The sequence below is a fragment of the Globicephala melas genome, chromosome 15, assembly GCF_963455315.2.
Source record: "Globicephala melas chromosome 15, mGloMel1.2, whole genome shotgun sequence".
NCBI lineage: Eukaryota > Metazoa > Chordata > Mammalia > Artiodactyla > Delphinidae > Globicephala > Globicephala melas.
The window spans coordinates 25073192-25088035 of NC_083328.1; the positions used below are offsets into that span (position 1 = coordinate 25073192).

Genomic DNA, 14844 nt, shown 5'->3' on the forward strand with positions numbered 1-14844 from the left:
TCCATAATGTAAGTCCTCCCCGCAAAAAACATAACAGATAACAGAAGATTATTTTTGTCAGATAGAGGTTGCCTATTGAAGGCCCACGTGGTAGGGCTCAAAGGATTCTTTTGGGTAAAGCCACACTGAAGATCATGGCCAAGACGTCAGGCCGGGGGCTTGCTTTACCTCCTTCTCAGTCTCTGAATACTCCTTGAGTCTCTCCACGGCCACAATGTTGGTCTCCATCTCAGACGACATCCGAACAAGCCAGTTCAAGTATGTGGTGACCTGTGAGTGGAAGAGTCACATGGAGCTTCTAGAGTGAGCGAGAGTTGCTTTATTTCCATGAAGTCATTATTCATTATGAAATGTTTCAGATAACCAAGGTACACAAAAGAGCAACCCCAAATACTGTGGCCAGACTTCCTACATCGTGTCTCTTAAGCAAGCACCACATGTCAAAATAACCCAGGGGCCACACAAGTAATCAGAAAGGAAATGAAGAGATATTTTGAACTAGATGATAAGAAGAAAACACAATGTATCAAAATTTGGGAGATGCAGCTAAAGCAGTGCTTCAAGGGAAATTTATAGGATTAAGTACATTTCTCTTGTAGCTGGGGGCATCCTCTCATGCCATCAAGGACTCTCCTTGGCTGATGGGGGAATCAGGGCTGCACATCTAATTTCTCTCCTGCACCAGTCGGTCACTGGGCTCTAGACCTGCTCGTCAAACCCTACTTGGTCCCCTTTCCTCTCCCCCACTCCCACAGAGATCCAAAGCAAAGGCCCAAAAACCTGACAATTGGCTCCCCATTAAGAGAACTGGAAAATCCACCTGAGAGCAACCCCCTTACCTGCAGTGAGTAAGACACCGAGAGGCCCACCAAGCCAGCACTGAGACTGTGCCGGGAGATCACTGCAAACAGGGCGGCAAACAGGACAATGCAGTTGCCTACACACTCCAGCCGCACAGCCAGCCACCTACGTGGAGACACAGGCAGAGGGATGGACGGACACATGGACACATGGACACACACACACACGCCCGGAGTCAGCTTTTCAGGGACTTGATTTATAGCTGGGGGGCGGGGTGGTGGTGGTGGCCACTTTGCTAACTGAAATAATTCCCCAATAGTTCCTGAGAGAGGCCTCATTTGCCCTGCTCATGGGACATGGGGAAGGAGGGCCGAAGGGACACAATTTCAGGAATTCCTCACTAATCTGGCAAGCCCAGGAACTAAAATAGAGTTCTCCAGAAGTGACCTTTCCAGGAAACTGAAGCTTGCCTTTTTAAGAACCAACTTTCTCTCACTGAAACCCTTAAAATATACCCATGTGTGCTTTTAAAAATATGTCCCAGAAAATTCCTAAATACTAAGAAATCATCAACTATAAGAGGCACCCCCTGATTTAAAATAATTTTCTTCTTGGCAGGAGATGAGGAGGTGGGAGTGAGAAATAAACCACCATTTTCAACACAGCCAAAGGGTTCCCAGACCCAGATCACCCTCATTTCAAAAACATTAAAATGTATTGACTTACCTTTAAAATATAAACAGGTTTACTGGTTTAAAGCTAACTTTTATAAGATATCACATAGGAACATTATTTTAATGTTTTAAAATGTAAAGCATTCTAGAAAAGACAGTAGTATCAACATTTTTTCCACTACAGCGTTAAGATCCATGTGACTGGTCCTCAGGGTGTGAGCTACACACACACCCAGATTTTGACAAACTCCCTAAAAATTCTTCAAGGGAAGGCAAGGTTCTCTCCAGTAATTCACAATCTCCCTGCCCAGTCTTACACGATGGGATTACATTGTGCACAGTGGGTCACTTCCAGGGTGCTATTACCCCTCCCCAGAGTTTTCCATCCCACATCTCAAAAAATACATCAGGAGGTAAGCAAGTGAGGAGGATACTTTTCCAGATTCGTCAATAATTAGCAAACTTCTACCCCCTTTTTTTGATTGATGGTATTTAATCATTCTTGATCCCCCAAATGGCAATTTCACATGGTTCAACCTAATAGAAGTAAACTGCTTCCAATACTCATCACACAGGGGTGGTGTGATGAGAAGCATGGCGCAAAAACACTCAATAGCTGAGGCTGCCGTCACTGATGATCCTGTAGCACCAGGACAACAGCTAAATGATGGATCCTGCAGTATCTTCTGACCCCAGAAGAACTCTTTGTCCCTGCACTCCAATGCCCCTGGAGCTGCGTGCTGACCGTGCTCCTTTCTGCTTTCAATGGTTATAAAGTCCTCTCCTCGCACCGAGTCTATGTCTCCACACCCCCATCCAGGAACCAAGGGGCTCCCCCTGCCCCCTCCCATGGCCCCACGCCCACCTGTTGGCCACGATGCTGGGGTAATAGGCCTTCTGGTTCTCGTCCACCTTCAGGTCGCTCTGGCGGATGAAGCGCTCCTGTTCCTCGAAGGCGCGGATGACGCTGACCCCCAGCAAGGTCTCGTTGAAGTGGGAATAAACCGGGGAGCGGCTGACTGACTCGAGGCGCTTCAGCTGCCGGGAGGAGGCCACGTAGAACCTCTGTGGGAGAGAAGAGACGGGGAGTGGGGGAGGGTCCCTCATCCCAGCCTCCCAGGGCTGCGCTGGAGAACGTCTGGATCCTTCCAGGGGCGAAATGTTGGAGCTGGGCTGCTCTCAGAGGGTGTCCCGACTCAGCTGGCGAACGGCAGGCACAGCGCCCACAATACTGCCGGTGGTGGTGATGATGATCATAACTAACGTTTACGTGGAGTCCAGCATCCTAGGATTGTTTTAAGTTCTTTCACATATATCAGCTCATGCAATCCTCACCAAAAACCTACGAGGTGCTCATTCCAGTTTCACAATGAGTAAACTAAAGACAACCTCTTCCCTAAGGTCACGTGGTTAGGAAGCGGCAGAGCTAGGATCTGAACCCCATCAAAGTGCTAACCTCAGCACTGCATGGCCCCTCTGATACCACTGACCTCTAGGGTTTATGGACCCTGCAGTGTGGCTTTATGACAACCAGACCTCAGCGCAAACCCTGCCTCCACCCGTCCCCATGGACAGTGACCACATCCGCTCTGCTCCTGCCCTAATGCCGGGCATTCAGCTCGTTAGAGATGTAACAAGATGGAGTCGCTCACTGGAAATGCTGAGGAGCTGTGACACAGGCTGGACTGGTCATCTGAAGACACCTCTATTCTCCTGGACGTGCTGCAGATGTAACACTGCTTCATCAACAGCGGAGGCGGGCAAGCAGACACAGGGTGCTCAGGGACATGGCCTCCTGCCTCCTGGCCTGCGTCGGGTGCCCTGGGCCATTTTGGGGGCAGAGACCTTCCACGGAGAGCACTGAACAGAACAGGTGGCTCTGACAGGGCCTCCAAGGTCAGCCACTTCTTTCTGGATGGCAGCTCATGTGGTCATTTGAACCGCAAGCTGGGCAGCCTTCTGGGGCTCCAGAAACTCTGAAAACTCACCCAGGGACCACACCAACCAGGGCCATCTCAGAACAGTGGTTCTGACAATCCCTGCACACGGTCAGATGCTATCTCTTCCTCTGGTGGCAAAATGAAATCCAGACCTCCTGTCTGGCTCAAGGCCCCCTGGCATCTGTCCCCATTACCCTCTCCTGGAATCACCTCCTCTCCCTGGCTTTCTTTCATCCTGGGTGGAAACAGTTCTAAAACATTTTACCTGCTCAATTTATTCCACTTGTCATGTCCTCAGAATTTTATTTCCTCTAAAAAGCTAACCTGAGATTTATTTTTGTTAAGGAATAGCCTGGTTTTTAAAAAATAATTATTAGCTTTCCTTTTAAGCTCTGTTCCAGGAGACATAATCCACCTCGTGGACTCACCTTACTCTTTCAGAGACCCAAGACAGTGCCTGGTCTCCTGAGTGAAAATAACTGCCCAACACACACCTGCCTTGTGCCAGGAAGCGGGCTGAGATCCGAGACACTAAGACGTGTGCCGGGTAATTTTCATGGATGCCAAACAGTTCCACAGGCAGAAATGCCTTATTCCAGCAATGTGGAAGCCCAAACAGAATTCCACATCATCTTACCTCTTACATTCCTTTTTCTAAAAATGACTTGCTTTTAAGTTAAAACGGTAATGTATATCCATTTTTTAAAATCTTGGAGTGATATAGACAGAAGGATTAAACATTAAAATAAGTCCACAATCCAGAGATAAGCACTATTCAGATTTCAGTAAATAAACTTTTAGATCTTTCCCGAGAAAGAAAGTGAGAGAGAATACATACCCTTACACACATACACCCTTAAAAGCCTTTTTTTTTTTTTTTTTGGCGGTACGCGGGCCTCTCACTGCCGTGGCCTCTCCCGTTGCGGAGCACAGGCTCCGGACGCGCAGGCTCAGCGGCCATGGCTCACGGGCCCAGCCGCTCCGTGGCATGTGGGATCCTCCCGGACCGGGGCACGAACCCGTGTCCCCTGCATCGGCAGGCGGACTCCCAACCACTGCGCCACCAGGGAAGCCCAAAAGCCACTTTTTGAGATGCAACTTACATCCACTGGAAAGTGCACTAAATCTTTACAGCTTTATGGATTTTATGTTTATCTACACCTGCATAGCCACTACCTGATCAAAATCTAGAAAATTCTCTCGTGTCCTCTCACAGTCAACACCCCTTATAGCCACTACTCTGACTTTTACCACATCGTACTTGCCTGTTCTTCAACTTCATAAAAACAATCACACAAATGTACTCTTTTGTGTTTGGCTTCTTTCGATCAACATGGTATCTCTGAGATTCATCCTCCTTGTGTGTATTTCACTGCTTTTCACTGCTGAGTCATTGTATAAATATACCACAATGTACGTATCCATCCTCCTGTGATGGACATTTGGGGCTATTATGAATCAAGATGCTAAGAACATTCTAGCTTTTTTTTGTTTTTGCTTGATAGATTCTCTTCTTTTGCATATACACTGAGGATTGAGACTGCTGGGTTATAGGACAAGCATATATTCAGTTAAAAGCCATTAAAAAACTAAATTCTCCCATAATCTCAGCCCTTAGAAAGGCAATGTTTTCATTTTTGTGCCTCTCTTTCCAGTCCTGCCCACACACATTATGCACGTGGTCTTAGTTATAATGATAGCGTGCTGACAACATGGTCCTTCGCTAACTTCATTCCCTTTGTTGTTTAAAAATAAAATTGTCAGTGTCGCAACAGTGTCTTCCTAATTCTCCCATTAAAGGCACATAACATTCCATTACCCAGTTGTTCCATGGTGTGCTCAAGGCCCTGCTACTGGCAGATATCTGAGCCGCCTCAAATGCCGCATTTGGCCCATTTTGTTCTCTTGAATTGGGTCCTTCAGGAAATTGTCCAGCCAGGGTGTGAACTCGGATAGCATCTGGGTAAATGCAGCTGGATGACTTTCCAGAAAAGCTGGCACCAATTTAAAGAGAACACAGCGAGGGTCCGGGACCTGCTCTGATTCCACCTTTGTTCACACTCACCAGTCACTGGGCCACAGTGTGGGAGGGTTTGGGCGCTGGCTGACTGGGCCAAGGCCTCCCAGGACCCACACGAACAGGCCACACAGAGTGCAGTTTGAGGTATGGAGCACCTCGTGGTTTCTTACTCTTACTTTGTGCAGCAGTCATTACGCTCCCATCTAAACAGCAGTCCCCCACTAGCAACTGTGCTGCAGCTAACCTCTCAGAGGCAGGAAAGCACAACGCAGCACTGCAGATACCAGCAAGAGCTTTCGAATCGGGCACGAGTTCACATTCCCAGCTCCCCCACTTGGGCCTCAACATGCTCATCTGTCAACTGGAAGCACCACAGCTGATGTTGACTCAGCTGTCAAATGCTCCCTTGCCCTGTTCCCCTTCCTCAAGCTTATTTTCTGAAATAGAAATGTGATGGCTGGAGCTCCAGTAGCCAACTTGGACCATGAGACCAACTTAAGAACGGAAGGCAAAGACGATAGAACAACACCCCCTCCCCACCCCGAAAAAAAACAACCCACAGTGAAGGAGTCTGGGATATTAACAAACTCATGGAGCTGCCACACCAGCCCTGAAGAGTCTACCTCAAGATTTCTATTACAAGGGAAAAAAATATTTAAGTTGCTGTTATTCATGTCTTCATTATCTGCAGGGGACTTAGGACCTAAAGAATTTCATACTTAAAGGAATTTTAATAATAAAGATGCCTTTATGGCTATAGCTTATTTTCTTTTATAACTTACAGCTTAAAAAAACCCTTATTGCTAGGAAAAAAGGATATTTGGTTATTGCAAGCTAAAAACAATCAACTTAGGTATTCAAAACTGACAAAAATAAATCTAACCCTCCTCCAGCACGTCCTCCACAGCCCCACACTGAGGAAACACAAAACAAAGGGAGCCCTGTGCTCACGTGGAGAGTGATACAGAGCTGGGCTCGTCCTGGACCCTAAGACCCCACCTCTTACCTGGACAAAGAAGTAGATGAGGCCCAGGGGCGGGATGATGACGGCTACCATGGGAGTGGCCAGCAGGATGATGATACAGGCGCCAATGACATTGAACAGGGAGCCCATGAACATCTTGATGACCTGCGGGATCATCGAGTCCACTGTGTCCAGCTCCTTGGAGAAGCGGTTCACCAGGTTCCCGCTGGGGGTCCGCTCGAAGAAGCTCATGGGCGACCTGAGGACGTTATGCAGCAGGTCCAGGTGCAGGCGGCGCGAGGCGAAGATGCCCCCGACGGACACCACCATGGAGTAGCCGAACACTGTGATACCTACAAACACTCTCGCGTTAAATTCCAGGATGGGAGAGGGACCGGGCTGAGGGCAGGGACGAGTGGCCACGTGACCATGTGGACCAAGCAGCCTGGACTCCCAGCTTCTAATAACAATAATAATGGTGGCAATTATGAATCGAGCACTTAGTATGTACAAACCTCACTGTGTGAGTTTTACATGCATCTAATCCTTATGAGGACCCTGTATAAGTTCTATTAGTACTCATGCCACAGAGATAAGGAAATTGAAGCTCAGGTAGGTGAATTCCTTTGCCCTCAATAGACCCAGCCAATCAGAAGCAGAGCTGGGGTTCCCACGGCAGCAGCCTGCTCCAGCGTCATGCTCTTATCTGTACGCCTCATCCTCTAGACCAGCGCTGTACAGCAGAACTTTCTGTGATAATGGAAATGGTATGCAACTATGCTGTCCCATGTGGTAGCCACTAGCGACATGCGACTATCAAGCATTTGTCATATGGCTAGTGTAATTCTATAACTGATATTTTAATTTTATTTTATTTTTATGAACTGAAATTCAAATAGCCAGCGGCTACCATACTGGACAGCACAGCTCTGGAACAGACATTGCTGCTATGGGTCCAGGTCAACATCACACCCTCTCTGTGCTCTCTCTTCTCTTAATTATAATTATAATCTGAAGGCCACAGACCCTAGCCCTTTGAGGGAGTTTTAGGGATTAGGAAATTGCCTGCTCTTCTGGTTTTTTCAAAGCCATCTCTTGGAGATCATGAGACATTTATGGTCCCTCCAAACAAGCCACAGTAGGGCACCCTTTCTGTTCAGAGAGGTGATTTCACAGGGATAGAGAAGCTTCGATCTTGGTCTCCTTGATCAAAGAAGGAAGCCATGAGGCAGGGGCTAGGACAACAGACTCTGGAGCCAAATCCTCTCGCTGCCACTCACCAGCCATGGGACCTTCCTTAAGTCACTTAACCTCTCTGCACCTCAGTTTCTTCAACTGTAAAATGGGGGACAATGACACATCTTGTAACACTGCTGAACGTAAAGGGCCCACCTGGCAATGTGCCTGGTACACAAGAAGTGCTCCAAATGCAGAATGTATACACTATTTATCATAAATACATCATTTTTATGAGCACATAAACACATAGCTCAGGGACCATGTAGCGTGGTGGTGAAGAGGATGGGCTCTGAGCCACACTGCCTTGCTCAATGCAAGCTGTGCCATGGATTAGCTTCATGACTTTGGGCAACTTACTTAACCCCTCTGGGCCTCAGTTTCTGCATCTCTAAAATGGGGGAAACATTAGCTCCTACCTCATGTGATTGCTGCAAAAGTAAAATAAATTAAAACACCTTAAAGTGTTTAAAACAGAACCAGGCACCAAGTAAGTGCTCAGTAAACATTAGCTATGACTATTAACGCTGCTGTGTCTAGGTACCTTCATGGGACCACAGGAAGGGTATATGCAGGATTTCTCAACTTCCTCACTATTAACATCTGGGGCTGGAACATCCTCTGCTGTGGAGGCTGTGCTGTGTACTGCAGGACGTTTAGCAACATTCTTGGCCTCTAGATGCCAGTAGTATCCACCCCTACTCTGAAGCTGTGACAACTCTAAGTATCGCTAGATATTGCTAAATGTCCTCTGAGGACAACACTGCCTGCATTATGAACCACTAGTATAAACTAATTCCCACCTTTAGGCAGCAGGCAAAAGTCCACAAATAAGACTTTACAGAAACACCATTACCCTGCCAGAACAATGAGGGGCAAGGGCCCTTGGTTGCCTTCTATTTCTCAACTTTCCTCATCTGTAAAATGGGCACATTGGAGCTCCCCTCCCCTCTGTCTCCTAGGGCCACACGAAACAGAGCGTTCGAGAAACATTCATTCTACAAATACCTCAGTGTCTATTATGCGATAGTTACTATTCATGTGTGTTTGGTTTGTGGGTCTGCAAAACCCTGACAAGCTGGGGGACCCAATCCTGTAACAAGACATGGAAGTGGCTCCAAGTGCCAACAGCAGGGAGGCCCACCTTGAGAAATGCCCAGGGCTCCATAGACGCTCAGCCGGACTTTCGTGTGCTCCTGGGTCCCATTGACGATGGGGTCATCAGTCCAGAGACTGAGCCAATAGTTAGAGGCCAGAGAAGCAACGTGGTTACACAGGAAAAGGAAGATGCTCAGAAAGGAGATGAAAAGTCCTATCGCCTTCATGTAGTCCCAGTACACGGAGAGCTTGACCTGAGACCAGGGAGAGAAGGCATCTTACAGAATGCACCCACCAGCCATGCCCACCCAAGGTCAGGAACTTCAACAGCTTCTGTGGTCCAGCCCCCTAACCTGTGCTCATGCCTACGACCCCCTCCCCCTTAGTTCCTCGGCAAACAAGTCAGCAGCAGCAAAGTCAAGGTTTCTGCCCTCACGGAGCTTCCAGTCAAGTGGCAAGACAGGCTTTCAACAAATCATTGCCCAGATAAATGCATAATCCCAGAGAAGGGCTGGAAGTGGTACATGATTTCATATGAGTATAAAACTGGGCATCCTGACCTAACCCAGGGTGGGGAGGTATCAGAGGAGGTTCTCCCTAAGGAAGGGACATCAAAGAATTAACCAGGTGAAAATGGAAAAAAGGCACTCCAGGCAGAGGGACCAGCATGTGCAAAGGCCTTGACGTGGAAGGGAACCTGAAAGGAGGAAAGGATGGCTGGAGCAACATGAGGCTGAAGAACAGGAACCGGCCAGACCACACAGGGCCTGAGAGATCCTGTCCCGGATTCCGATTTTTACTCCAGGACCATCAGGAAGCCATCAAAGAGTCTGAAGAAAATGGGAAGATGGGACGTGTTGCCTAGCACCCACGACCAAGTGTCACATCCCCCCCACCCCCAGTCCTCTGAACACCCAACACCAATTCCTCCCAATCACAACTGGCCTCCCATTGCTCAGCCCGTTCCCCAACTCCACCAGGTGACAGCTGGGGGCTTCTTTCACTCCTATATCCCTATGGAGCCCAGCATGGGGGCTACGTAATTATGTGTAGCCACTCAAAGGGTGGCTGAACACCACAGACAGGGACAATGTGCTTTGGGCCAGCCTCACACCCAACCCGCTTGGTGTGGTTTCAACAAACTCCAGGTATCTTTCCCTGTGTGTGTGCTCATTGTCACGTCAGGCTTTTCATGCTGAATTTTGGGTCATAAGATAAGCATCATCTGTTTGAGGTGCAATCTGGTTAAAAGGAAGCAGGCGAGGGCTTCCCTGGTGGTGCAGTGGTTGAGAGTCTGCCTGCCGATACAGGGGACACAGGTTCGTGCCCAGGTCTGGGAAGATCCCACATGCCGCGGAGCGGCTGGGCCCGTGAGCCATGGCCGCTGAGCCTGTGCGTTCAGAGCCTGTGCTCCGCAACGGGAGAGGCCACAACAGTGAGACGCCTGCGTACCACACACACACACACACACACAAAAAAAAAACAACTAAAAAACAAAAACAAAACAAACAAAAATGAAGCAGGTGGAAAAACAGAGGTCCAAGGTATAACTGAGTGCTTCCTTTTTACTTTCCAAGTCTCTGTGCTATAGATGGAATGTTCGTGTCTCCTCCCGAATTTGTAAGTTGAAATCCTAATCCCCCACCCTCCATGTGACAGTATTAGGAGGTGGGGCCTTTGAGAGGCGATTAGGCCATGAGGGTGGAGTCCTCATAAATGGGATTAGTGCCCTTATAAAAGGGGCCCCAGAGAGCTCCCTCATCCCTTCTGTTATGTGAGGGCACAGCAAGAAGATGGCCATTTATGAACAGGAAGATCTCATTAGACACTGCATCTGCTGGTGCCATGATTTTTGACTTGCCAGCATCCAGAATTATGAGTGACAAATGTATGTCATTTGTTTTTCTTTTTGGATGTGGAACATTTTTAAAGTCTTTACTGAATTTGTTACAATATTGCTTCTGTTTTACGTTTTGGTTTTTTGGCCCCGAGGCTTGTGGGATCTTAGCTCCCTGACCAGAGATTGAACCCACATCCCCTGCATTGGAACATGAAGTCTTAACCACTGGACTGCCAGGGAAGTCCCCAACGTACGTCATTTCTAAGCCACCTCTACCATGGTCTTCTGTTACAGCAGCCCAAAGGGACTAAGACAGGTATTAAAGACAAAGCCCCGGCCGAGACTTTCTCACTGACATACAGGCACACCTCAGAGACATTATGGGTTTGGTTCCAGACCACTGCAATAAAGCAAACATCGCAATAAAGTGAGTCACACGAATTTTCTAGTTTCCTAGTGCATATAAAAGTTATGTTTACACTATACTGTAGTCTATTAAGTGTGCAATACCATTATGTCTAAAAAAACAACATACACACCTTAATTTAAAAAAATACTTGATTGCTAAAAAATGCTAACCATCATCTGGGCCTTCAGTGAGTTGTAGTAGTAACATCCAAGATCACAGATGACAAATATCATAATATAATGTTAATATAATAATAACCAATATAATATTTTATATAGTAATAATAACAACAAATTATAATACTAACGAAAAAGTTTGAAATATTCCAAGAACTACCAAATGTGGCAAAGAGACACAAAGTGAGCAAATGCTGCTGGAAAAATGGCACCAGTGTCCCACGCAGGATTGCCGTAAACCTCCAATTTGTAAAAAATGCAGTCTTTGTTAAGTGCAATAAAGCAAAGCACAATAAAACAGGATCTGCCTGTAATCATAAGGGCAAAAATAGAAATTAAAAAGTGAAAAACAATTTTTTCTGACTACATAATTAATATTCTATAGGGCTGAGTCTGTGATGACCTGAAACCAAGGCACACACAACTGAACCCTGTGAGGTGGGAAGCCCTGATTTAAGGCATCCGGGTCACCTACGGCTTACAAGGGCCCCAGCTGCTCGAAGGAGGCGGTGGTCAGGACGGCAGAGACTACAGATACCAACCCTGGAGTCTGAGTTCCGGGTTCAAATCCCAGCTCTGTCACGCACCAGCTGTGACCTGGGGCAAGTCACCTAGGCCCTCCGGTATGGTTTCCGGCCCTTAAAACAGTACCTTTCGAGGCTCCTTGTGAGGAAGACATGAATTAAGACGACCCCAGCACTCCGCACAGGGTCCAGCCCCCAGGGACACACAGCGACGCGGGCCGTCGCCCTCACCTGCCCAGTCTGAGCCTTGTCTGCCTCCATCAGCTTCCAGGTGTCCTCCTCCACGGGCCTGGGCTTCTGCAGCTCCGCGGTGCTGGTGTGGTGCCGGCTGACATCCCCGCTGTAGGAGGAGCTGCTGAGCTGTCTGGGGAAGCAAGGCACACAGGCGTCAACCGCATGGAGGCCCCGGGCAGAGGTGGGGCCCCAAAGCACCAAACTAGTTCCCCCTTGTGATTTTACACAGGTGACCTCGAGAGGGGAAGGGTCTGGCCCCAGGGCCCCATGGAAGAACCGCTCCTTTATGCAGACTTTATTCAGAAAGCATTTCCTGCCCACCAGTACTCACCAGCTCTATGCAGATCATGACAGATCATCATTCAGAGCGCTTTCCTCCCTGGGGCAGTCTCTTTCCCTGAGGAGGTGTATGCTTGGGGAATGACATGGGTGTGTGTGCGTGTGCGTACACGGCTCAGACCCACACAAGCAGAGGGATGGGGTACGATTTCCACCTTGGTCATCAACCCTATTGCCTTCTTGGTTTGCCTGCCTTGATGAAGCGTGTGTGGAGGTCGGAGAAGCCCACGGAGCTGGGAACGGAGGGATGCTCCAGGCTGTGGCCAGTTAGGAACTGAGGAACTGAGTCCTGCCAACGGCTACGTGAGCTTGGAAGCCGACCCTTCCCCAGCCCAGCCTTTAGCTGAGACCCCAGCCTGGCCAATGCCTTGGTTACAGCTTGTGAGAGACCCTGAGCAGAGGAGCCAGCTAAGCTGTGCCTGGACGCCTCGACCCACAGAAACTGAGATGACAAACCACTAAGCTTGTGATCCTTTGCTATGCAGCAATGGAAAACGAATACCCAGTGTTCTGTGTGTTTCTGCTCAGTCCACCCGTGGCTCTCTCTCGCAGTCACCTGCCCCTACGTCCCAGGACAGCCTGCAGGAGCCTGCCTCATCTCAGCTAATTCTTAGACTAATTATGCTGGCCACCTGCACAGACCGGGGCAGTGTCCCCTCACCCCCCGGCTGACTCCGGGCAAGGCACTGTTCTAAGTGCTTTACACACACACACACACACACACACACACACACACACACACACACACACACACACACACACACACACACACACACACACACACACACACACACACACACACACACACACACACACACACACACACACACACACACACACACATCACCGGTACTGGTGCACCAGCAGAGAAGGAAGGAAGTATGTCCACCTCTTGTGTATGACACAAAGCCAGGCCCAGGAGGGGACCGTGGGCAGGGTTCTGGGGGGCACAGATGCTTGTGCCAATTTCCTTCCCAGCCCATTTCTGTGAAATCCCCCCACCCCAAAAGAAGTAACCCCAGGCGGTCCCAGCTCACCCAAATAACTGAGTGGCATTTACTGAGTGCTGATGGCTTCACAGGCAGCGTATCACACAAGCCTTCCTACAACCCTACAAGGTGAGTGCACCAAAGACCCTATTTGACAACTGAGGAAACTGAGGCACAGGGAGGTTAATGCCGCTCCTCCAAATACCCAATGATCTAACCAAAAGCAACCTTCTTTAAAGCACCGAAGTGTAGAACTTAGGAGCATTGACTCAGAAGCCGAACTCGGGTTCAAATTCAAGCTCAGCTTCTCTGCAGCTGCGTGACCTATGGACAGCTCTCAGTTTGCTCACCCGTAAAATGGGAAGATGACAGTAACTACCTCCAGGTCCACAGACCTTACAGGGCTTGACACTGTGCCTGGCTCCTAACAGGACATAAAACGCAGCCGTCAATATTACTTCTATTTTGAATCAGCTGCTGGTTCTTAAAGCCTGAACGTTCCAGGCCCCTCTGCGTGACTTGAGCAGAGAGCCACAGACACCATGTAGGGAGCTTGAGTGTCAGAAGCACAGAGGGATGGGTAAATCGTGAGGCCTGTGTGAGCCATGCCGTCTCGCAGGAACAGAACCAGGCTTCCCCTTTGGGCCTCTGTTCCCTGGAAAGTGAAGTCCCCCCGCAAGGATTTGGGAGGGAGGCAGAAGCTGAAGGCCTTTTTTGGTAGGTGAGCCTCGCCGCGGGCACCCGTCTCCCTCCTCTCCCCCCTCCCCAGGCAGGGGGCAGAAAGTGGTGCCGGGAGAATCCCCAGGGTGTCCCCATCCCCACCCCCCGCCTTACCTCTGCAGTTGCTTCCCCACAGCGTCCGTTACCAGCATGCCGTTCTCCACCTGCTTCATCTCCTTCCCTGGCCTGCCAACACCTGCTAAGCCTGGCAGAAGCGGGGAGGGGGAATCATGGCTTTAAGAGCTGGACACCAAAACCTGTCACCGTGCAGGGAGATGGCAGATAACCTGGCCTCCCAGAAGCTCAGAAAGACCTGCTTTGCTGCAGCCACGGACAGGCTCCCCAGCTGGGCTGCAGGAGATACTGGAACCAGCTTCCTTGGGGCAGGGATGGTGCTTTGCAACCGTCTCGAGGGCCCTGGGCCTGAGCAAGTGCCCTGTGCCAGCAGCGACCAGTAAAATCCAGTTCTGGTGATGGCATCTGTGCTGTGTGAAGCTCGGATAATGGAGCCAGGACACAGTGAACTACATGGGGGAAAGGGCACAGTCCTCTGGTCCCCAAGCATCCCAAGCAGGGGTGAAACCCAAAATAAATGACAACCAGTTTTGACAAGGGCATCAGACACTAGAGTCCCAGATGCCCCCAGCCAAGAGTTAACCCTCTGTTTGCCGGATCAAGGGGAGGGCCTGAAGATCGGGGTAAGGGGTACCTGGGACTGCTATAGGGCAGTGGCTGCTTTTCCAGTAATAAGGAACTATTTCAACACTTCAACAACTGATACAGCCACCACGGGGCACCATACCAGCCGGATATCTGCCCCAATCCCAGGAAGTATCTGCCCAGCATCAACAATGATCACCGTCACCTTAAGAACGGTGGC

The 14844-nt window shown here is 49.2% G+C and overlaps 1 protein-coding gene across 4 annotated transcripts in view; it reads right to left on the bottom strand.

Moving 5' to 3' along the window:
- ABCC1 (ATP binding cassette subfamily C member 1 (ABCC1 blood group)) overlaps nt 1-14844 on the bottom strand; it is a 130393-nt gene that overhangs the window by 8619 nt on the left and 106930 nt on the right. For all 4 annotated transcript variants that reach the window (XR_009559211.1, XM_060285800.1, XM_030884056.2 and 1 more), the window contains 7 exons: nt 14079-14169; nt 11914-12046; nt 8780-8987; nt 6442-6752; nt 2341-2540; nt 840-966; nt 169-270 (listed from right to left, as the gene is read on the bottom strand). Coding sequence is in view for 3 of the 4 variants with exons in the window: in XM_060285800.1 (XP_060141783.1) it covers nt 169-270; nt 840-966; nt 2341-2540; nt 6442-6752; nt 8780-8987; nt 11914-12046; nt 14079-14169 (1172 nt within the window). In the remaining variant the exon portion in view is untranslated. The remainder of the gene's footprint in view (nt 1-168; nt 271-839; nt 967-2340; nt 2541-6441; nt 6753-8779; nt 8988-11913; nt 12047-14078; nt 14170-14844) is intronic.